The 24790-nt window shown below is 52.2% G+C and overlaps 1 protein-coding gene across 1 annotated transcript in view; it reads left to right on the forward strand.

Moving 5' to 3' along the window:
- The first annotated feature begins 571 nt into the window (after window positions 1-571).
- Window positions 572-24790, forward strand: part of RSPH1 (radial spoke head component 1) — a 34855-nt gene continuing 10636 nt past the window's right edge. Inside the window, exons 1-8 of the mRNA XM_069759565.1 lie at window positions 572-718; window positions 8193-8306; window positions 8381-8486; window positions 10090-10180; window positions 10544-10679; window positions 10906-10977; window positions 20192-20312; window positions 22435-22581. Of these exons, the coding sequence (XP_069615666.1) occupies window positions 668-718; window positions 8193-8306; window positions 8381-8486; window positions 10090-10180; window positions 10544-10679; window positions 10906-10977; window positions 20192-20312; window positions 22435-22581 (838 nt within the window). The 5' untranslated portion in view covers window positions 572-667. The remainder of the gene's footprint in view (window positions 719-8192; window positions 8307-8380; window positions 8487-10089; window positions 10181-10543; window positions 10680-10905; window positions 10978-20191; window positions 20313-22434; window positions 22582-24790) is intronic.

Raw genomic sequence — 24790 nt, forward strand, 5'->3', positions numbered from 1 at the left:
CAGCTCGGTGTCCGCAGCTTCTCCTGTGTCTACAGCTCGGTGCCCGCAGCTTCTCCTGTGTCTACAGCTCGGTGCCCGCAGCTTCTCCTGTGTCTACAGCTCGGTGCCCGCTGCTTCTCCTGTGTCTACAGCTCGGTGCCCGCAGCTTCTCCTGTGCCTACAGCTCGGTGTCCGCAGCTTCTCCTGTGTCTACAGCTCGGTGCCCGCTGCTTCTCCTGTGTCTACAGCTCTGTGTCCGCAGCTTCTCCTGTGCCTACAGCTCGGTGTCCGCAGCTTCTCCTGTGTCTACAGCTCGGTGCCCGCAGCTTCTCCTGTGTCTACAGCTCGGTGCCCGCTGCTTCTCCTGTGTCTACAGCTCGGTGCCCGCAGCTTCTCCGGTGTCTACAGCTCGGTGCCCGCTGCCTGCTCTGTCTCCACAGCATCACTCAGCCTGGAGCTCACGGTCCCGGGGATTTAGCCACAACAAATATGGCCGAGCTGCTTCCGTTGGTCATGTGACACCATCTCCATGGAAACTCACAGCAGCCGTACGGCGGGACTCATCTCTATGGAGACTTAGACGCGTCTCCTTGGTAACGGGAAACTGCAGCAACACGAAGAAGCGGAAGAGCAGAGACAGCGGAGCCCGGACCGGGAGAGAGAGCACCGGACAGCGGCAGCAGCGAGCATGTCTGACCTGGAGTCCGACTTCGAGGAGGAGGCTGAGCCGGACCAGGGGGTGAGAAACCGGATTATTAGGGAGTACAGGGGGTGTCTGGATTATTACAGGGGGTGTCTGGATTATTACAGGGGGTGTCTGGATTATTACAGGGGGTGTCTGGATTATTAGGGGGGTACGGGGGTGTCTGGATTATTACAGGGGGTGTCTGGATTATTAGAGCGGTACAGGGGGTGTCTGGATTATTACAGGGGGTGTCTGGATTATTACAGGGGGTGTCTGGATTATTACAGGGGGTGTCTGGATTATTACAGGGGGTGTCTGGATTATTACAGGGGGTGTCTGGATTATTACAGGGGTGTCTGGATTATTACAGGGGGTGTCTGGATTATTACAGGGGGTGTCTGGATTATTAGGGAGTACACGGGGTGTCTGGATTATTACAGGGGGTGTCTGGATTATTAGGGAGTACACGGGGTGTCTGGATTATTACAGGGGGTGTCTGGATTATTACAGGGGGTGTCTGGATTATTTCAGGGGGTGTCTGGATTATTAGGGGGGTGTCTGGATTATTACAGGGGGTGTCTGGATTATTTCAGGGGGTGTCTGGATTATTACAGGGGGTGTCTGGATTATTTCAGGGGGTGTCTGGATTATTAGGGAGTACAGGGGGTGTCTGGATTATTTCAGGGGGTGTCTGGATTATTACAGGGGGTGTCTGGATTATTACAGGGGGTGTCTGGATTATTAGGGAGTACAGGGGGTGTCTGGATTATTACAGGGGGTGTCTGGATTATTACAGAGGGTGTCTGGATTATTAGGGAGTACAGGGGGTGTCTGGATTATTTCAGGGGGTGTCTGGATTATTTCAGGGGGTGTCTGGATTATTACAGGGGGTGTCTGGATTATTACAGGGGGTGTCTGGATTATTAGGGAGTACACGGGGTGTCTGGATTATTTCAGGGGGTGTCTGGATTATTACAGGGGGTGTCTGGATTATTTCAGGGGGTGTCTGGATTATTACAGGGGGTGTCTGGATTATTACAGGGGGTGTCTGGATTATTACAGGGGGTGTCTAGATTATTTCAGGGGGTGTCTGGATTATTACAGGGGGTGTCTGGATTATTACAGGGGGTGTCTGGATTATTAGGGAGTACAGGGGGTGTCTGGATTATTAGGGGGGTACGGGGGTGTCTGGATTATTACAGGGGGTGTCTGGATTATTACAGGGGGTGTCTGGATTATTAGGGAGTACACGGGGTGTCTGGATTATTACAGGGGGTGTCTGGATTATTACAGGGGGTGTCTGGATTATTAGGGAGTACACGGGGTGTCTGGATTATTACAGGGGGTGTCTGGATTATTACAGGGGGTGTCTGGATTATTACAGGGGGTGTCTGGATTATTACAGGGGGTGTCTGGATTATTAGGGAGTACACGGGGTGTCTGGATTATTACAGGGGGTGTCTGGATTATTACAGGGGGTGTCTGGATTATTTCAGGGGGTGTCTGGATTATTACAGGGGGTGTCTGGATTATTTCAGGGGGTGTCTGGATTATTACAGGGGGTGTCTGGATTATTTCAGGGGGTGTCTGGATTATTACAGGGGGTGTCTGGATTATTACAGGGGGTGTCTGGATTATTTCAGGGGGTGTCTGGATTATTACAGGGGGTGTCTGGATTATTACAGGGGGTGTCTGGATTATTAGGGAGTACAGGGGGTGTCTGGATTATTACAGGGGGTGTCTGGATTATTACAGGGGGTGTCTGGATTATTAGGGAGTACACGGGGTGTCTGGATTATTACAGGGGGTGTCTGGATTATTACAGGGGGTGTCTGGATTATTAGGGAGTACACGGGGTGTCTGGATTATTACAGGGGGTGTCTGGATTATTAGGGAGTACACGGGGTGTCTGGATTATTACAGGGGGTGTCTGGATTATTACAGAGGGTGTCTGGATTATTAGGGAGTACAGGGGGTGTCTGGATTATTACAGGGGGTGTCTGGATTATTACAGGGGGTGTCTGGATTATTAGGGAGTACACGGGGTGTCTGGATTATTTCAGGGGGTGTCTGGATTATTTCAGGGGGTGTCTGGATTATTACAGGGGGTGTCTGGATTATTTCAGGGGGTGTCTGGATTATTTCAGGGGGTGTCTGGATTATTTCAGGGGGTGTCTGGATTATTAGGGGGGTGTCTGGATTATTACAGGGGGTGTCTGGATTATTAGGGAGTACACGGGGTGTCTGGATTATTTCAGGGGGTGTCTGGATTATTACAGGGGGTGTCTGGATTATTACAGGGGGTGTCTGGATTATTAGGGAGTACAGGGGGTGTCTGGATTATTACAGGGGGTGTCTGGATTATTACAGGGGGTGTCTGGATTATTAGGGAGTACACGGGGTGTCTGGATTATTACAGGGGGTGTCTGGATTATTACAGAGGGTGTCTGGATTATTAGGGAGTACACGGGGTGTCTGGATTATTACAGGGGGTGTCTGGATTATTACAGGGGGTGTCTGGATTATTAGGGAGTACACGGGGTGTCTGGATTATTACAGGGGGTGTCTGGATTATTAGGGAGTACACGGGGTGTCTGGATTATTACAGGGGGTGTCTGGATTATTACAGAGGGTGTCTGGATTATTAGGGAGTACAGGGGGTGTCTGGATTATTACAGGGGGTGTCTGGATTATTACAGGGGGTGTCTGGATTATTAGGGAGTACACGGGGTGTCTGGATTATTTCAGGGGGTGTCTGGATTATTTCAGGGGGTGTCTGGATTATTACAGGGGGTGTCTGGATTATTTCAGGGGGTGTCTGGATTATTTCAGGGGGTGTCTGGATTATTTCAGGGGGTGTCTGGATTATTAGGGGGGTGTCTGGATTATTACAGGGGGTGTCTGGATTATTAGGGAGTACACGGGGTGTCTGGATTATTTCAGGGGGTGTCTGGATTATTACAGGGGGTGTCTGGATTATTACAGGGGGTGTCTGGATTATTAGGGAGTACACGGGGTGTCTGGATTATTTCAGGGGGTGTCTGGATTATTTCAGGGGGTGTCTGGATTATTACAGGGGGTGTCTGGATTATTTCAGGGGGTGTCTGGATTATTACAGGGGGTGTCTGGATTATTTCAGGGGGTGTCTGGATTATTAGGGAGTACAGGGGGTGTCTGGATTATTACAGGGGGTGTCTGGATTATTAGGGAGTACAGGGGGTGTCTGGATTATTTCAGGGGGTGTCTGGATTATTTCAGGGGGTGTCTGGATTATTACAGGGGGTGTCTGGATTATTTCAGGGGGTGTCTGGATTATTACAGGGGGTGTCTGGATTATTTCAGGGGGTGTCTGGATTATTAGGGGGGTACGGGGGTGTCTGGATTATTTCAGGGGGTGTCTGGATTATTAGGGAGTACAGGGGGTGTCTGGATTATTACAGGGGGTGTCTGGATTATTAGGGAGTACAGGGGGTGTCTGGATTATTAGGGAGTACAGGGGGTGTCTGGATTATTTCAGGGGGTGTCTGGATTATTTCAGGGGGTGTCTGGATTATTACAGGGGGTGTCTGGATTATTTCAGGGGGTGTCTGGATTATTACAGGGGGTGTCTGGATTATTACAGGGGGGTGTCTGGATTATTAGGGAGTACAGGGGGTGTCTGGATTATTTCAGGGGGTGTCTGGATTATTAGGGAGTACAGGGGGTGTCTGGATTATTATAGGGGGTGTCTGGATTATTAGGAGGCACAGGGGGTGTCTGGATTATTAGGGAGTACAGGGGGTGTCTGGATTATTAGGAGGCACAGGGGGTGTCTGGATTATTAGGAGGGTACAGGGGGTGTCTGGATTATTACAGGGGGTGTCTGGATTATTAGGGAGTACAGGGGGTGTCTGGATTATTTCAGGGGGTGTCTGGATTATTACAGGGGGTGTCTGGATTATTAGGAGGCACAGGGGGTGTCTGGATTATTTCAGGGGGTGTCTGGATTATTACAGGGGGTGTCTGGATTATTTCAGGGGGTGTCTGGATTATTAGGGGGGTACGGGGGTGTCTGGATTATTACAGGGGGTGTCTGGATTATTTCAGGGGGTGTCTGGATTATTACAGGGGGTGTCTGGATTATTTCAGGGGGTGTCTGGATTATTAGGGGGGTATGGGGGTGTCTGGATTATTAGGAGGGTACAGGGGGTGTCTGGATTATTACAGGGGGGTGTCTGGATTATTAGGGAGTACAGGGCGTGTCTGGATTTTTACAGGGGGTGTCTGGATTATTACAGGGGGGTGTCTGGATTATTAGGGAGTACAGGGGGTGTCTGGATTATTACAGGGGGTGTCTGGATTATTAGGGGGGTACGGGGGTGTCTGGATTATTACAGGGGGGTGTCTGGATTATTAGGAGGTACAGGGGGTGTCTGGATTATTACAGGGGGTGTCTGGATTATTACAGGGGGTGTCTGGATTATTAGGGAGTACAGGGGGTGTCTGGATTATTACAGGGGGTGTCTGGATTATTACAGGGGGTGTCTGGATTATTAGGGAGTACAGGGGGTGTCTGAATTATTACAGGGGGTGTCTGGATTATTACAGGGGGTGTCTGGATTATTAGGGAGTACACGGGGTGTCTGGATTATTTCAGGGGGTGTCTGGATTATTAGGGGGTACAGGGGGTGTCTGGATTATTAGGGAGTACAGGGGGTGTCTGGATTATTTCAGGGGGTGTCTGGATTATTAGGGGGTACAGGGGGTGTCTGGATTATTAGGGAGTACAGGGGGTGTCTGGATTATTAGGGAGTACAGGGGGTGTCTGGATTATTTCAGGGGGTGTCTGGATTATTACAGGGGGTGTCTGGATTATTTCAGGGGGTGTCTGGATTATTAGGGGGTACGGGGGTGTCTGGATTATTACAGGGGGTGTCTGGATTATTTCAGGGGGTGTCTGGATTATTAGAGCGGTACAGGGGGTGTCTGGATTATTTCAGGGGGTGTCTGGATTATTAGGGAGTACAGGGGGTGTCTGGATTATTAGGGAGTACAGGGGGTGTCTGGATTATTTCAGGGGGTGTCTGGATTATTACAGGGGGTGTCTGGATTATTAGGAGGTACAGGGGGTGTCTGGATTATTTCAGGGGGTGTCTGGATTATTAGGGAGTACAGGGGGTGTCTGGATTATTAGGAGGCACAGGGGGTGTCTGGATTATTTCAGGGGGTGTCTGGATTATTACAGGGGGTGTCTGGATTATTAGGAGGCACAGGGGGTGTCTGGATTATTTCAGGGGGTGTCTGGATTATTACAGGGGGTGTCTGGATTATTTCAGGGGGTGTCTGGATTATTAGGGGGGTACGGGGGTGTCTGGATTATTACAGGGGGTGTCTGGATTTTTTCAGGGGGTGTCTGGATTATTACAGGGGGTGTCTGGATTATTACAGGGGGTGTCTGGATTATTAGGGGGGTACGGGGGTGTCTGGATTATTACAGGGGGTGTCTGGATTATTAGGAGGGTACAGGGGGTGTCTGGATTATTACAGGGGGGTGTCTGGATTATTAGGGAGTACAGGGGGTGTCTGGATTTTTACAGGGGGTGTCTGGATTATTACAGGGGGTGTCTGGATTATTAGGGGGGTACGGGGGTGTCTGGATTATTACAGGGGGGGTGTCTGGATTATTAGGGAGTACAGGGGGTGTCTGGATTTTTACAGGGGGTGTCTGGATTATTAGTGAGTACAGGGGGTGTCTGGATTATTACAGGGGGTGTCTGGATTATTAGGGGGGTACGGGGGTGTCTGGATTATTACAGGGGGGTGTCTGGATTATTAGGAGGTACAGGGGATGTCTGGATTATTACAGGGGGTGTCTGGATTATTAGGGAGTACAGGGGGTGTCTGGATTATTAGGAGGTACAGGGGGGTGTCTGGATTATTAGAGGGGTACAGGGGGGTGTCTGGATTATTACAGGGGATGTCTGGATTATTAGGAGGTACAGGGAGTGTCTGGATTATTAGAGGGGTACAGGGGGTGTCTGGATTATTACAGGGGGTGTCTGGATTATTAGAGGGGTACAGAGGGCGTCTGGATTATTAGGGGGGTACAGGGGGTGTCTGGATTATTACAGGGGGTGTCTGGATTATTAGGGGGTACAGGGGGTGTCTGGATTATTAGAGGGGTACAGAGGGTGTCTGGATTATTAGGAGGGTACAGGGGGTGTCTGGATTATTAGGGGGTACAGGGGGTGTCTGGATTATTAGAGGGGTACAGAGGGTGTCTGGATTATTAGGAGGGTACAGGGGGTGTCTGGATTATTACAGGGGGTGTCTGGATTATTAGGGGGGTACAGGAGGTGTCTGGATTATTACAGGGAGTGTCTGGATTATTAGAGGGGTACAGAGGGTGTCTGGATTATTAGAGCGGTACAGGGGGTGTCTGGATTATTAGAGCGGTACAGGGGGTGTCTGGATTATTACAGGGGGTGTCTGGATTATTAGAAGGGTACAGGGGGTGTCTGGATTATTAGGGGGGTACAGGAGGTGTCTGGATTATTACAGGGAGTGTCTGGATTATTAGAGGGGTACAGAGGGTGTCTGGATTATTAGAGCGGTACAGGGGGTGTCTGGATTATTAGAGCGGTACAGGGAGTGTCTGGATTATTAGAGCGGTACAGGGGGTGTCTGGATTATTACAGGGGGTGTCTGGATTATTAGAGGAGTACAGGGGGTGTCTGGATTATTAGGAGGGTACAGGGGGTATCTGGATTATTAGGAGGTACAGGGGGTGTCTGGTTTATTACAGGGGGTGTCTGAATTATTACAGGGGGTGTCTGGATTATTAGAGGGGTACAGGGGGTGTCTGGATTATTAGGAGGGTACAGGGGGTGTCTAGATTATTACAGGGGGTGTCTGGATTATTACAAGGGGTGTCTGGATTATTAGAGGGTACAGGGGGTGTCTGGATTATTACAGGGGGTGTCTGGATTATTACAGAGGGTGTCTGGATTATTAGAGGGTACAGGGGGTGTCTGGATTATTACAGGGGGTGTCTGGATTATTACAGAGGGTGTCTGGATTATTAGGAGGGTACAGGGGGTGTCTGGATTATTACAGGGGGTGTCTGGATTATTAGAGGGTACAGGGGGTGTCTGGATTATTACAGGGGGTGTCTGGATTATTACAGAGGGTGTCTGGATTATTAGAGGGTACAGGGGGTGTCTGGATTATTACAGGGGGTGTCTGGATTATTACAGGGGGTGTCTGGATTATTACAGAGGGTGTCTGGATTATTAGGAGGGTACAGGGGGTGTCTGGATTATTACAGGGGGTGTCTGGATTATTAGAGGGTACAGGGGGTGTCTGGATTATTACAGGGGGTGTCTGGATTATTACAGAGGGTGTCTGGATTATTAGAGGGTACAGGGGGTGTCTGGATTATTACAGGGGGTGTCTGGATTATTGGGCTGCTTCTGGTCTATGGAGCTGGCAGCGGAGCAGACATGGCGGCCGCGCTCTGGACTCACTGTCGCCCCCTCTCTTCCCTCAGGAATATGAAGGGGAGAGGAATGAAGCCGGTGAGAGACACGGACACGGGAAAGCGCGACTTCCAAATGGAGACACTTATGATGGGCTGTACGAGGGCGGCCGGCGGCACGGCCAGGTGGGCACGTTAACCCAGTAACCCCCGGTGTCTGCAGGTTGTTTCCTTGGGTGATGACTCTTTCCTCTCCACAGGGGACGTATCGCTTCAAGAATGGCGCTCGCTACCTAGGAGAATATTACCAGAACCGCAAACACGGGGCCGGGACCTTCCTGTATCCGGACGGGTCCAAATATGAAGGTGACGAGGGCAGCACGGGCGGATTGTGGGCGGTCTCTGTCCATCGGCCCCTGCAGTTGTCTCCGTCTATCAGCCCCTGCGGAGGTCTCCATCCATCGGCCGCTTCTGTGGTCTCCGTTTATCGGCCCCTGCGGAGGTCTCCGTCCATCGGCCCCTGCGGCGGTCTCTGTCCATCGGCCCCTGCGGAGGTCTCCGTCCATGGGCCCCTGCGGAGGTCTCCGTTCATCGGCCCCTGCGGCGGTCTCTGCCCATCGGCCCCTGCGGAGGTCTCCGTCCATCGGCCCCTGCGGAGGTCTCCGTTCATCGGCCCCTGCGGCGGTCTCTGCCCATCGGCTCCTGCGGAGGTCTCCGTCCATCGGCCCCTGCGGCGGTCTCTGCCCATCGGCCCCTGTGGTTGTCTCCCTCCATCGGCCCCTGCGGCGGTCTCCGTCCATCGGCCATTGTGGCGGTCTCCATCCATCGGCCCCTGCGGCGGTCTCCTTCCATCGGCCCCTGCGGAGGTCTCCGTCCATCGGCCCCTGCGGCTGTCTCTGCCCATCGGCCCCTGTGGTTGTCTCCATCCATCAGCCCCTGCGGGGGTCTCCGTCCATCGGCCATTGTGGCGGTCTCTGCCCATCGGCCCCTGTGGTTGTCTCCATCCATCAGCCCCTGCGGGGGTCTCCGTCCATAGGTCCCTGCGGCAGTCTCCTTCCATCGGCCCCTGCGGAGGTCTCCATCCATCGGCCCCTGCGGAGGTCTCCGTCCATCGGCCCCTGCGGAGGTCTCCGTCCATCGGCCATTGTGGCGGTCTCCATCCATCGGCCCCTGCGGCGGTCTCCATCCATCGGCCCCTGCGGGGGTCTCCGTCCATAGGTCCTTGCGGCAGTCTCCTTCCATCGGCCCCTGCGGAGGTCTCCGTCCATCGGCCCCTGCGGAGGTCTCCGTCCATCGGCCCCTGCGGCTGTCTCTGCCCATCGGCCCCTGTGGTTGTCTCCATCCATCAGCCCCTGCGGGGGTCTCCGTCCATCGGCCATTGTGGCGGTCTCCATCCATCGGCCCCTGCGGCGGTCTCCATCCATCGGCCCCTGCGGGGGTCTCCGTCCATAGGTCCCTGCGGCAGTCTCCTTCCATCGGCCCCTGCGGAGGTCTCCGTCCATCAGCCCCTGCGGGGGTCTCCGTCCATCGGCCATTGTGGCGGTCTCCATCCATCAGCCCCTGCGGGGGTCTCCGTCCATCGGCCATTGTGGCGGTCTCCATCCATCGGCCCCTGCGGCGGTCTCCATCCATCGGCCTCTGCGGGGGTCTCCGTCCATCGGCCATTGTGGCGGTCTCCATCCATCGGCCCCTGCGGCGGTCTCCATCCATCGGCCCCTGGGGGGGTCTCCGTCCATAGGTCCCTGCGGCAGTCTCCTTCCATCGGCCCCTGCGGAGGTCTCCGTCCATCGGCCCCTGCGGCGGTCTCTACCCATCGGCCCTTGCATCGGTCTCCGATCTGTGACCATCCGGGTGTTGGGAGTTGTAGTTTCCCATCATCTGAAGAGCCACCTTTCAGACACCACTGAGTTAACCCATTCAGCCCCATTACTGCTGATTCCTGACCCTGGTGGTCTTCCCTTGTGTGCAGGTGACTGGGTGGACGACCAGCGACAAGGTCAGGGTGTGTACACATATGCCAATGGAGACACCTACAGTGGAGACTGGCTCGCCCACCAGAGGTATGCCGGGGGTCTTGGGGTAAAGTCACTGATATGGGTGTAGGGGGTCAGGGAAAATAAAAAAACGTGATCAAAACTCATCATCCCACGTCCAGACAGCAAAACTGAGTCACCTGCAGTACCAACCTCCACCATCATGTGCAGCGCAGCTTTCTTGTAGACTTCAATGCAACAGCGCCCCCAGCACTACCCAGCTCTGAGCTATAGGGGTGCAGCGGCCATGGCAGGAGCAGGTGTTTCTAGGCAGTGTGGGCCTGATGATGAGCGTGGAGGAGGCTGGCCCAGTGGGCAGCGTGGACACTGCTCGTTATCGGGTGGGTCTCCCCTGAAATCAATAACTGGGGTCTCGCTCTTCTTGTTCAGGCATGGGCAGGGGGTCTACACCTACGTCGACACCGGATCCAAGTACATGGGCACCTGGGTGAACGGTAAACAGGACGGGGCCGGAGAGCTGGTCCACCACCATCACCGCTACCAGGGGACGTTCTCTAAGAACACGGTGAGTGACACCACAGGTCTCGCTGAGGGTTTGTTACAGTGTATCAGTGTCAGCTCCTCTGTGAGCTCCCACCATGCCGGGCTCCATTGTACCAAGATGACACCGGGTCTAAACCGAGATCTGGGAGATGGAGCTGAATTGACCCGACGTGTGAAGGTCCCAGGTCCTGACTCCTCTCCGCGGCAGCTGTCCCCACACAATTCTCATCTCCACCATCTCTTCACAGATTCTGGGCCCCGGGAAATACATATTTGACATCGGCTGCGAACAACACGGATCGTACGTGCAGACAGAGCAGGTGAGAGACGAGCGTCACCCTCCATCCCCCATACTGGCGAGACCACCAGTGCTCCAGTCACACCCAGAGCTGCGCTCACAAAGTAAAAGTCTGAGATCGTAGGGTACCAGAAATACACTGAATGGAAAACATACTGGGCCCCACGGCCAATCACAGACCCCCCCCCCCCCGGTGTATAACTGCCAGTCCCGTTACCCCCGGTGTATAACCTCCGGCCCCCCGGAGTATAACCTCCGGCCCCCCAGAGTATAACATCCGGCCCCCCGGTGTATAACCTCCGACCACCCCGCTGTATAACCTCCAACCCCCCGGTGTATAACCTCCGAAGTGGATGTGGGGGGCATGTACTTGCAGCTCTCTGGCGCCCCCCTAACCCTCAGATCAGTCAGTGAACTGCTCATAAGATAAGTAGTCGCCAGAGAGGCTGCCCTGTCATGTGCTGGTTATCGTGGCACTGTGCAGTGAGGGCGGTATATATCACCAGTCCCAGGCCGGTAGTACATATATAAACCTCCGATGCATCACTGCCAGAGTCCCACAATAGCACCAGAACACTATGCTGCCACCGGTTCCTCGTTAGATATAAGCCCGATACGTTAATAATCCTATACCTGGTCAGAAACCAACCCCAGGTAGCGTGAATTTGCACGGAGTACATGTTGGATCGTTCATTGAGCAAGAAGAACGAAGCTTGCGTATTTGCAAGTTTACTCCTTAAAAATCGGAAGTGTTTACCAAAGATATTACAAAGATACAAAATACAAGTATGTACAAACAGTTATGAAATAAAAGGGATAAAACTACGAAACTTACTAAATCTCAGTCACAGGTATGACGTGTCAATAAAGGGGAGGAGAGTTCCCAGAGAATCGATTCAGTACCCAAGCATGGTATTCTCAGCTTTCTCTCCAGCTCTGAAGCATGGCCAAAAATGGGCATTTCTGTTTTATGCTACAGCCATAAACTTAGGGACTCCTACTTTGCTGACCTCACATATGGGATATTTTCTGGGAGGAACCCAAAGCTTGGAGAGTTATCAATAACTTCTTTTCTCCATATCTTTGGCATGGAAACTCCCAGGCCAACAATATTAACATTATTTTTTCCCCTGTGATTTTACCGTTCTTTAGAGTCCAAACACGGTATGTTTGTGATTTGCTGGTGGGCAGAAATTAATTTCCCAGGTTTCTGATGGCCCTAAATACCGGAAAATGCTGCTATGTCCCCCCCCCAAGTGCCTCTATTCCAGAAATCTAATTTTCATGTTTCTAGGATTGTGTTTTATTGAATTTGTCTTTGAGTATTATGCCTAGCAGACAAAAGGATTCTCGACAGGAAAACTCATTCAGCTCTTGCTAACTGGCAGGCCATAAAGCTGACCATTTGCTGGAAAGGGAGAGTGGAAATTCACAGAGAGGGAGAGAGGGGGGGGCTGCAGCAGCGAGAGGGGACTGCGTGCAGGGCTTGGTCCCACATAATAAATAGAAAAATAAGTCCTATCTTCATGACACCTCCCCCCTTTTGACTGCGCTATGAAGGCAGGACCTCTCGGTACTCCTCCATACGCATCTCTGTGGGCTCTCCCCGCCGGGATAACCCTTCTGCATTGCCATGCTCGCTGCCCTTTCTGTGCTGAACAGTAAAGTCGTACTGCTGGAGGTCGACGCTCCAGCGCAGCAACCTTCCATTGGTACCGGACACAGTATGCAGCCAACTCAGGGAGTCGTGGTTGGTCACAACGGTGAAGGTACGCCCGTACAAGTAGGGCTGCAGATGTTGCAGGGCCCAAACCATGGTCAGGCACTCCTCTATATTGGAATAGGCGACTTCCCTCGACAGGAGCTTCCGGCTTAGGTACAACACGGGGTGCTCTTGGTTCCCCGAGTCGACCTGGCTGAGCACAGCACCGAGGCCAATCTCACTCGCATCGGTCTGTACTAAGAACGACCGTTTGCAGTCAACCGCCCTTAGCACAGGGGAGCTGCTCAGGGAAGTCTTCAAAGCCCAAAAGACCACCTCATAGTCATTTGTCCAATTGACTGTATGGGGTAGGTTCCTCTTGGTGAGGTCCGTCAATGTCTTCGCGAGGCCACTATAGTTTTGTACAAAGTGCCTATAGTACCTTGCAGTGCCCATGAAGGACATCACCTGCTTCTTGGTCCTGGGGGTGGGCCAGGATGTGATCGCATCCACTTTCCCAGGCTCTGGCTTCAGAGTACCCCCGCCTACCCAGTGCCCCAGATAGTGGACCTCGCTTATGCCCATCTGGCACTTCCCTGGCTTGATGGTCAAGCCTGCTTGGTAAATGCACCCGTGCACCTGATGCAGATGCTTGAGGTGATTCTCCCAGGGGGTACTGAAAATGGCAATGTCATCCAGGTACGCCACCGCGTACCTCTCCAGTCCCTTGGAGCAGGGTGTTGACATCCGCTTGAACGTGGCAGGAGCATTCTTCATGCCAAAATTCATGACCGTGGACTTGTACAGTCCAAAGTGGGTGATAAAGGTAGACTTCTCCTGTGCCTCGGGGCTCAGGGGAATCTGCCAATATCTCCGGCTCAGATCCATAATGGTTAGATAGCTTGCGTTATCAAGCAGCTCCTCGATGCGTGGCATTGGGTGTGCATCAGAGGCCGTTATGGCATTGAGCCCCCTGTAGTGCACACAGAACCGGGTGGTCCGATCCATCTTTAGCACCAAGACCACACGTGAGGCCCACGCGGTCTTAGACTGTTTAATCACCCCCAACTTCAGCATCTCATCGATCGTCCTTGATTCGTAAGGATGTCCGCTGGATTGTGGCATGATTCCCGGTGTCCACTTTGTGGACCGCTACCTCAGTCCTTCCAGGCATGTTGGTAAACACAGCTTGGAAGGATTTTAGCGTTGCACGCAGCTGAGACTGCTGATGTGGGGATAGCAAGGAGCTTAACTTCACATCTTCTATGGACCCCCTCGCCTTCGCTTGGGCCAGCATATCCAGGAGGGGGTCTTCCTCCCTATTCTCAGGCAGGTTGCAGACCGGTGGGACGCAGGCTCCACGTTCTTGATGAGCCTTCATCATATTAACGTGGAAAGCCTTCCGCGTACCCCGTGTGCGGTCAAGCGTGACCACGTAGGTGACCAGGTTGAGCTTTTGGTGTATGACGTACGGGCCCTCCCAGGCTGCCTGAAGCTTGTCTTTTGGTACAGGAACCAGCATCCACACCTTCTGACCCACCTGGTAGGTCCAATTGACTGTATGGGGTAGGTTCCTCTTGGTGAGGTCCGTCAATGTCTTCGCGAGGCCACTATAGTTTTGTACAAAGTGCCCATAGTACCTTGCAGTGCCCATGAAGGACATCACCTGCTTCTTGGTCCTGGGGGTGGGCCAGGATGTGATCGCATCCACTTTCCCAGGCTCTGGCTTCAGAGTACCCCCGCCTACCCAGTGCCCCAGATAGTGGACCTCGCTTATGCCCATCTGGCACTTCCCTGGCTTGATGGTCAAGCCTGCTTGGTAAATGCACCCGTGCACCTGATGCAGATGCTTGAGGTGATTCTCCCAGGGGGTACTGAAAATGGCAATGTCATCCAGGTACGCCACCGCATACCTCTCCAGTCCCTTGGAGCAGGGTGTTGACATCCGCTTGAACGTGGCAGGAGCATTCTTCATGCCAAAATTCATGACCGTGGACTTGTACAGTCCAAAGTGGGTGATAAAGGTAGACTTTATCACCAGGCTGCCTGAAGCTTGTCTTTTGGTACAGGAACCAGCATCCACACCTTCTGACCCACCTGGTAGGTCCGCTCCTGGGCGTTCTGGTCGTACCAGTGCTTCTGTTCGGCCTGGGCCTGCGCCATGTTGTCATGCACCAACTGCGTCAAGGTCTGCATCTTGTCACGGAAGCGCGTGACATACTCTACAATGGACACTCCTGGAGAGCTCAGCTCTTCTTCCCAGGATTCCCTTACCAACCCAAGGGGTCCCCAGACTCGCCTGCCGTACAGGAGCTCGAAGGGGGAGAACCACATCGAGGCCTGCGGAAATTCTCGGTAAGCGATTAGCAGGTGTGGTACCACTCCCAGTCGCGTCCTTGGGTCTCAACCAGCATGCGTAGCATCTGTTTGAGGGTACCATTGAAGCATTCACACAAACCATTGGTTTGGAGATGATGCACACTAAATACCAGACACCGCACCTGCATTTTCTTACAGAGCCTCCATTATGCGAGACATGAATTGAGTCCCCTGGTCGGTTAGCATCTCCCTGGGAAATCCTACATGTGAAAAGATGGCCAGCAGGGCATCCGCCACCTTATCTGCCCTAGTTGACGACAGAGCTACTGCCTCTGGGTCCCGGATAGCGTAGTCTACCACAGTAAGAATGAAACACTATCCAGAGACTGCTGGAGATAGTCAGTGGTCCCACAATGTGCACAACAATCCTCTGGAAAGGCTCCTCTATCACTGGCAAAGAGATCAGGGGAGCTTTGGGAGCAGGCCCTGACTTTCCCATTCTTTGACACATGATTCAGGAGCGACAGTAGTTTGTCACGTCTGTCTCCATTTTGGGCCAATAGAAGTGTTGAGACAGCCGAGCCTTAGTCTTGCTGACCAACAAGTGTCCAGCGAGGGGAACCTCATGGGCAATCCGTAACAACTCACCCCTAAGTTGGTTTGGTAGGACCAGCTGTCTCTCCCTCAACCACTCCTTGGAGTTTACAGGGAACTGTCTCCTGGTACAACCTCCCTCGCTCCCAGAACACCTTCTCCTCATCAGTCTCGGAGGTGGGTTTCTCAGTGAGGTTCCTCATCATCTCTAGGCTCGCATCTGAGTGCAGAGCTGCCTGGAACTCCTGGCTGGAGGCAGCGAGAAGTGACGTTAAGGTCCCGTCCTCGCGAGGATCTTCTGGCACCTGCTCTGGGTCAGTCACTGGTTCAGTTATTCCTCTGGCTAAGGAGGGTCGAGAAGGCAAGGCATTACCTGCATTCTCGGCACTCTGACTGCGGGTGACAGCGGCTATATAGGCCATCTCCCCGGGGAGTAGCACAGTCCCATCAGCCTGCCCGGCTCTGGGTACTGCCTCCCCATTCTTCCCTACTACCTCAGGAGCAGCTATCATCATCCAGGTTACCTTCCTTTGTGACACTGGTCAGTTGCACGGCATCACCTGTTTCATGGTTCCCGTGCCTCTCCCCATCCCCCTTAGCACTGATGCTTGCTCCTGTTAGGGGGTCCTCAGCAATAACACCGCGCAGCGTGCCATGCCTGAGTTCTCCTGTACCTCCAGATACATCATTATGAGGTACCGCATTGACATTCACATCATTAGAATTAATATTACCACCAGTATCAGATCGGGGAGGTGTGTCGGGGACATAATAAGCAAACACCCTCCCCAAATCAGTTCCCAACAAAACGTTTATGGGTAGGTTTTCGGACACCCCCACTTCACCGCACTCCCGGCACCTCAATCTATAAAAACCCAGGCCATCGGCAAGGGACAGTGGACGCCCCCAATCCTGGTGACAGTCAGAGTTTTCCCCAGGATAATCTCTTTAAGGATCACCTGTTCGGGTCGGATGAGGATTCGTTCGGCCCCGGTGTCCTAGAGGCCTACAGTGACAGTGTCCCCCCAAGGTGACAGTCGGCAAATTTTCACAGGCCCTCCCAGCCACCATTCCCCCCAAAAAAAAGAACTGCTGCATTAGGCCCTGGGGCCTTGGAAGGGGAACTCTTCTTTTGGTCCTCTGGACTGGACAAGTGGCGCTGAGGTGTCCAGTCCAACTGCAGAAATAACACTTGCAGTGATCAGACGTAGGCCTTGCGTTGGCAAAGGGGACAAGGCCTCCAGAGGGTCGGCTTTCTGGGGCAGGGATGGTGGTCAATGGCTTACCCCCTTTCCAGCTGGCGTTGACCAGCTTCCGCACCTCTGGTTTAGGATTGGCCTCGTAGGTGTCAGCGATCTGCGCTTCCTTATCCGCCTCTTTTGATTCCCGGTCCATCACGAACTGTTGCACCTCAGCCAGACAAAGATGTAGGAACAGGTCTTTCACCATCAGGTCCTTTAGCTGCTCAAAGGTGGTCACTGACAGTCCTTGGACCCACTGGTCAAAGTGGCTTCTGAGCCCATGCACCACATCACTGTAGTTGTTGTGTGGTCCACTTTGGAGGTTCCGGACCTTTTTGCGGTAAACCTCAGGAGTGAGCTGGTCCGCATCCTTGTCCATCACAGGAAAATGCTCGAGATGAGGTTTAAAGAAATGAGCGTTGCAGGACTCACTGCTGTACTGGGAAGATCTCTGCCCCCGGATTTGGGCTAACTCAAGCTGGTACTGCCTCTCTTCCCGCGCCCACTCGGCCTTTCGGTCTCGGTTTGCTGAATCAGCTGGAGACGTCCCTCACGATCGTCTTCAGGGAGTTGCTCCAAGACCATCTGCAGGAGGGGTCCACACTACTATGGTTGCGAGTAAGGCTGGCATTCACCGGTCGGACCTCCGCAGCAGTGCTACCTGCACTTGGGCTGGCTTCAAGATGCAGAAAGATGTCAAAGTCCCCGTCCTTTTCCATTGCTGGAAAGTTCTCTGGCCGGAGTTTAAAGGTGGTTTAATTATTGGACTCACAGTTCCGTGCGGTAGATGGTGCTATCTCGAGTCGGGCCATCTGCCGTTCGTCAGCCTCTCGCTCTGTTCTCTCGGCCTCTCGCTGGGCTTGGGCCTGCCGCTCGGCAGCCTCTAGCTTTCTCCTGGTGTTGCTGAATTAGTCTCAGCCGTCCCTGATGGTCCTCTTCAGGCATAGTTGTAGAGCCAATTGCAGATAGGGGTCCATGCCGCCTTGGTCGCTGATGCGGCTTGCATCTACAGGTAGGACCCCTGGAGCAGTATTGTCCATACTTTGGCTGACCCCTATCTCCGCTGAGCTCTGGTGATGGGCTTGCTCTGCTTCATGTCGCACCAGTTCAGCGATCATTCGTTCTTTGTTTTTGCCAAGGGGTCAATGCCTTAGGTCGTACATATTCCAGCAAGAGTCTCCTTTTTCTGCTGGGTGTACCAGGACTGTCCCACCATAGCCATAATTGCCAAATAAAAGATAGGACAGAAAAACAAAGAGGGGTAGGGTGTAAGTGCTACACATACAGTATTGTCTTAGATCTAATAAACACTGAGTTCGATCTTCAAAACTTTTTGAGCAGGGTCATTGCAAGAACCGTGCAAGTTTTAGTGAGAGTTATGATTGCTCAAACCAGATCAGTAATGCTCTATGATCCCACCACTCTGCCACCAATTTGTCATGACTTTTAGTCATGCATTTGCAGCTCTCTGGCACCCCCCTTACCTCAGGTCAGTCAGTGAACTGCACCGAGGATAAGTAGTCGCTGGAGAGGCTGCCCTGTCACGTGCTGGTCATCGGGGCACTCTGCAGTGAGGGCGGTATATGTATCCCCAATCACAGGCCAGGAATATATATATAAGCCTCCGGTCCATCACTGCCAGAGTCCCCCAACAACACCAGAATGGTACGCTGCCACCAGTTCCTCGTTAGATATAAGCCCGGTATGTTATCGAGCCGATACCGGGTCAGAAACCAACCCCAGGTAGCGTGAATATGCGCGACGTACGTGTCAAATCGTTCATAGAGCAAGAAGAACAAAGCTAGCAAATTTACAAGTTTACTCCATAAAAATCAACAAAAGATACAAAAGATATTACAAAGAGACAAAATACAAGTATGTACAAACAGTTATGAAATAAAAGGGATAAATGAAATGACTACGATAAATGAAATGACTATGAAACTTACTAAATCTCAGTCACAGGTATGACATTTCGATAAAGGGGAGGAGAGTTCTCAGAGAATTAATTCAGTACCCAAGCATGGTGTTCTCAGCTGTCTCTCCAGCTCTGAATCATGGCCAAAAATGGACATTTTTTTTATGCTACTGCCATAAACTTAGTGACTCCCACTTTGCTGACCTCACATGTGGGCTGTTTTCTGGGAGGAACCTAAAGCTTGGAGAGTTATCAATAACTTCTTTTCTCCATATCTTTGACCTGGAAGCTCCCAAGCCAACGATATTGGCATAATTTTTTCCCCTGGGATTTTACCGTTCTTTAGAGTCCAAACATGGTATGTCTGTGATTTGCTGGTGGGCAGAAATTAATTTCCCAGGTTTCTGATGGCCCTAAATGCTGCAAAATGCTGCCATGCGCAGCCTCAAGTGCCCAGATCCCAGAAATCTAATTTTCATGTTTCTAGGATTAATGTGTGTTATTGAATTTGACTCTGAGTGTTATGCCTAGCAGACGAAGGGATTTTCGGTGGGAAATCTCATTCAGCTCTTGCTAGCTGGCAGGCCATAAAACTGACTATTTGCTGGAAAGGGAGAGCGAGTAGAAATTCACAGAGAGGGAGAGAGAAGGGGCTGCAGCAGGGAGAGAGGGCTGCATACAGGGCTTCGTCCCACAGAATAAATGGAAAAATAAGTAAGTCCTATCTTCCTGACACTCTACATTTTGACACCCTCTCTCTACATTGTGGCGTCATCTCTCTACATTGTGCCTGATCCCAGCCGGGGGAGTGTGGGGTCTCCCTCCGTCCCAGCATACAAGGAACCCCCTGTAATCGAGGGCTCAGTGCTGATCGCGGCCTCTGCTGTATTCCAGGTCCTTGGCGTGCAGTGTATGTGCATGTGGTTGATGGAGTGCGGTGCATGCTGAAGGGCCCGACACAAGGGGCCACGTGTCAGACTATACAACCCCTGGCAAAAAAGCTGTTAGAAAAGCCAGAGGTGGTGCAACAAAATACTAGTGATGTGTTGGAGTGATTTTTTGTTTGTTTGTTTTTCATGATTCCATAATTTTTTCCTCAGAATTGAGTGCTTCCATAATTTTTCCCTAAGCTTGGTTAAAAAAAGTAACCATTTCCGACTATCGCATTATTTGTTCTTGATTTCTTTTAGTGTTTCTTAAAGCCAGAGAGTTGCCATGTGAAATGACTTTAGTTTTGTGCCGTGTGTGATCGGCTTTATTTCTACAAAATTAAATAACTGAATGACCATCCTCCAAGGCCGGTGATTCCATCATTATTGCCAGGGGTTGTACCACACTCACAATAGTCTGATACTGCAGCTCCAGCCGGGGGTCTCCACACCGAGGAATGACATAGTGGTAGATGTGCTGCTGGGGGGTCATCATGGCTTGTGACCCTTATTTTACCCTGTTCGTCTCACAGGAGAAGGAGGATGAGGAGGAGGACGAGCCCCTTGCGGTGCCCATAACGCGCTGGAATCCAGAGAAGATCAGCATCCTTACCCAGTGGTCGCCAACGACGGTGGAGCAGCCGCCCGCCCCAGGTACGGATATATAGAGCTGCCCACCATACAGTGCTGAACAATGGGGGTCCGACATCCAAGAACTATAGTGAAGATCGGAAGAAGACCATAATCTTCAAGTACCTCTGTCATTTTCCTCCGAACCCCCTGACCTCCTCCCACTTCAGTTTCTTCTGTCCTCTTCCTCCGGACCCCTCTATCCTCCTCTCCCTGCATGTTCCTCTGTTCTCCTCCTCAGGATCCCTCGATCTTCCTCCCACTGCAGGTCCCTCTGTCCTCTTCTTCCAGACCCCTCTTTACTCCTCCTACTGCAGGTTCTATTGTCCTCCTCCTCCGGACCACTCTATCCTCCTCTCCTTGGATTTTCCTCTGTCCTTCTCCTGCAAACCCCTCTATCCTCCTTCCACTGCAGGTTCCCCTGTCCTCCTCCTCAGGACCCCTCTATCCTCCTTCCACTGCAGGTTCCTCTGTTCTCTTCTTCCAGACCCTTCTGTACTCCTCCTACTGCAGGTTCTATTGTCCTCCTCTTCAGGAACTCTCTGCCCTTCTCTCCCTGCAGGTTCCTCTGTTCTTTTTCCTTCAAACCCCCCTGTCCTTCCTCAACCTGCAGGTTCCTCTGACCTCTTCCTCTGGACCCCTCTATTCTCCTCCTACTTCAGGTTCCTCTGTCCTCTTCCTCCTGACCCACTTGTCCTCCTCCCACTTCAGGTTCTTCTGTCCTCTTCCTCCGGACCCCCCATCTTCCTCCTACTTCAGGTTCCCCTGTCCTCTTCCTCTGGACCCTTCTGTCCTCCTCCCACTTCAGGTTCCTCTTTCCTCCTCCTCCGGAACACTCTATCCTCTTCTCCCTGCATGTTCCTTTGTCCTCCTCCGGAACACTCTATCCTCCTCTCCCTGCATGTTCCTTTGTCCTCCTCCTCCGGACCCCTCTATCCTCCTTCCACTGCAGTTTCCCCTGTCCTCCTCCGGACCCCTCTATCCTCCTTCCACTGCAGGTTCCCCTGTCCTCCTCCTCCGGACCCCTCTGTCCTCCTTCCACTGCAGTTTCCCCTGTCCTCCTCCTCCGGACCCCTCTGTCCTCCTTCCACTGCAGTTTCCCCTGTCCTCCTCCTCCAGACCCCCTCTATCCTCCTTCCACTGCAGTTTCCCCTGTCCTCCTCCTCCGGACCCCTCTGTCCTCCTTCCACTGCAGTTTCCCCTGTCCTCCTCCTCCAGACCCCCTCTATCCTCCTTCCACTGCAGTTTCCCCTGTCCTCCTCCTCCGGACCCCTCTGTCCTCCTTCCACTGCAGTTTCCCCTGTCCTCCTCCTCCGGACCCCTCTATCCTCCTTCCACTGCAGGTTCCCCTGTCCTCCTCCTCAGGACCCCTCTATCCTCCTTCCACTGCAGGTTCCCCTGTCCTCCTCCTCAGGACCCCTCTATCCTCCTTCCACTGAAGGTTCCCCTGTCCTCCTCCTCAGGACCCCCCTGTCCTCCTTCCACTGCAGGTTCCTCTGTCCTCTTGCTCCGGACTCCCCGCCCCTCCCCTTGTCCTCCCTCAGCCTCCTCAGGACCCCTCTATCCTCCTTCCACTGCAGGTTCCCCTGTCCTCCTCCTCAGGACCCCTCTATCCTCCTTCCACTGCAGGTTCCCCTGTCCTCCTCCTCAGGACCCCTCTATCCTCCTTCCACTGAAGGTTCCCCTGTCCTCCTCCTCAGGACCCCCCTGTCCTCCTTCCACTGCAGGTTCCCCTGTCCTCCTCCTCAGGACCCCTCTATCCTCCTTCCACTGCAGGTTCCCCTGTCCTCCTCCTCAGGACCCCTCTATCCTCCTTCCACTGAAGGTTCCCCTGTCCTCCTCCTCAGGACCCCCCTGTCCTCCTTCCACTGCAGGTTCCTCTGTCCTCTTGCTCCGGACTCCCCGCCCCTCCCCTTGTCCTCCCTCAGCCTCCTCAGGACCCCTCTATCCTCCTTCCACTGCAGGTTCCCCTGTCCTCCTCCTCCGGACCCCTCTATCCTCCTTTCTCAGGACTCCTCTTATGTGTACACTGTTCCTCGGTGTGACTTTATGTTGTCAGATGGAGGGCGTGGCAGATCTTTGTGCGGGGGCCGTCCAGGTCCCTCCCCTGCTGATGACATCACAGGATGTTCTCATCTCCTTGTAGTGGTTGGAGAACCTGATGAGGTCACAGGATCTGACTCCGCTCCTCCTGAAGATCAGAGTGCAGAGACGACTGAGGCTCCAGCTCACGAGGAGGCGTCTGAAGCGGTCACTGCCGAGGCTGAGCCAGCCCCCTCGGAGCACGATGAAGGTGAGAGGTCACCTGATGGACACCTGCACAGCCCCTCACTGATTGTGAGGACGGTGGGGGTAGTAGTGGAACCATTATAGCAGAGGAAATAAACGTGGCGGTGACTGAGACCGGGGTGATCGGCTGCAGCTGTTCTATGGTAATGGTGGATGTAGGCTGATGCACTGTGTATGGGGCAGAGACGTGACCACTACTAAAGTACCACAGCAGCTACTCCCGGACCGATATGGGGGGCCCAACACAAGTGATACAATGCCTTGCAAAAGTATTCGCCCCCCTGGAACTTTTCAGCCTTTTCCCACATATCAGGCTTCTAACATAAAGATTCCAAATGTAAATTTTTGGTGAAGAATCAACAACAAGTGGAACACAATTGTGAAGCTGAATGAAATTTATTGGTTATTTTACATTTTTGTGGAAATTCAAAAACTGAAAAGTGGGGCGTGCAATATTATTCGCCCCTTTACTTTCAGTGCAGAAGTTCATTGTGGATCTCTGAATGATCCAATGTTGTCCTAAATGCCTAATGATGATAAATATAATCCACCTGTGTGTGATCAAGTCTCCGTATAAATGCACCTGCTCTGTGATAGTCTCAGGGGTCTGCATCATGAAGACCAAGGAAAACAACAGGCAGGTCCGTGATACTGTTGTGGAGAAGCTTAAAGCCGGATTTGGATACAAAATGATCTCCAAAACTTTAAACATCCCAAGCAGCACTGTGCAAGCGATCATATGGAAATGGAAGGAGCATCATACCACTGTGAATCTACCAAGACCCGGCCGTCCCTCTAAACTTTCATCTCAGACAAGGAGAAGACTGATCAGAGATGGAGCCAAGAGGCCCATGATCACTCTGGATGATCTGCAGAGATCTACAGCTGAGGTGGGACAGTCTGTCCATAGGACAACAATCAGTCGTACACTGCACAAATCTGGCCTTTATGGAAGAGCGGCAAGAAGAAAGCCATTTCTCAAAGATATCCATAAAAAGTGTTGTTTAAAGGTTGCAACAAGTCACCTGGGAGACACCAAACGTGTGGAAGAAGGTGCACTGGTCAGATGGAACCAAAATCGAACATTTTGGCAACAATGCCAAACGATATGTTTGGGGTAAAGGCAACACAGCTCATCACCCTGAACACACCATCCCCACTGTCAAACATGGTGGTGGCAGCATCATGGTTTGGGCCTGCTTTTCTTCAGCAGGGACAGGGAAGATGGTTAAAATTGATGGGAAGATGGATGGAGCCAAATACAGGACCATTCTTGAAGAAAACCTGTTGGAGTCTGCAAAAGACCTGAGACTGGGACGGAGATTTGTCTTCCACCAAGACAATGATCCCAAACATAAAGCAAAATCTACAATGTAATGGTTCACAAATAAAGGTATCCAGGTGTTAGAATGGCCAAGTCAGAGTCCAGACCTCAATCCAATGGAGAATCTGTGGAAAGAGCTGAAAACTGCTGGTCACAAACGATCTTCATCAAACCTCACTGAGCTCGAGCTGTTTGCCAGGAAGAACGGGCGAGAATTTCAGTCTCTCAATGTACAAAACTGATAGAGACAAACCCCAAGAGACCTGTAATCGCAGCAAAAGGGGCACAACAAAGTATTAAGTTACAGGGGCCGAATAATATTGCACGCCCCACTATTCAGTTTTTGATTTTCCACAAAAATGTAAAATAACCAATAAATTTCGTTCAACTTCACAATTGTGTTCCACTTGTTGTTGATTCTTCAACGAAAATTTACATTTGGAATCTTTATGTTTGAAGCCTGATATGTGGGAAAAGGGTGGAAAGTTCCAGGGGGACGAATACTTTTGCAAGGCACTGTAAGTCTGTTTTGGCCTCTGAATACACGTTAGAGTCCTGGTCTGGGGTCTGAATACATTTTAGGGTCCTTGTCTGGAGTCTAAATACATTTTAGGGTTCTGGTATTAGGTCTGAATACATTTTAGGGTCCTGGTCTGGGGTCTGAATACATGTTAGGGTCCTGGTCTGGAGTCTGAATACATTTTAGGGTCCTGGTCTGGGGCCTGAATACATTTCAGGGTCCTGGTCTGGGGTCTGAATACATTTCAGGGTCCTGGTCTGGGGTCTGAATACATTTTAGGGTCCTGGTCTGGGGTCTGAATACATTGCAGTGTCCTGGTATTGGGTCTGAATACATTTCAGGGTCCTGGTCTGGGGTCTGAATACATTT

The sequence above is a fragment of the Ranitomeya imitator genome, chromosome 3 (assembly GCF_032444005.1).
Source record: "Ranitomeya imitator isolate aRanImi1 chromosome 3, aRanImi1.pri, whole genome shotgun sequence".
Taxonomy (NCBI): domain Eukaryota; kingdom Metazoa; phylum Chordata; class Amphibia; order Anura; family Dendrobatidae; genus Ranitomeya; species Ranitomeya imitator.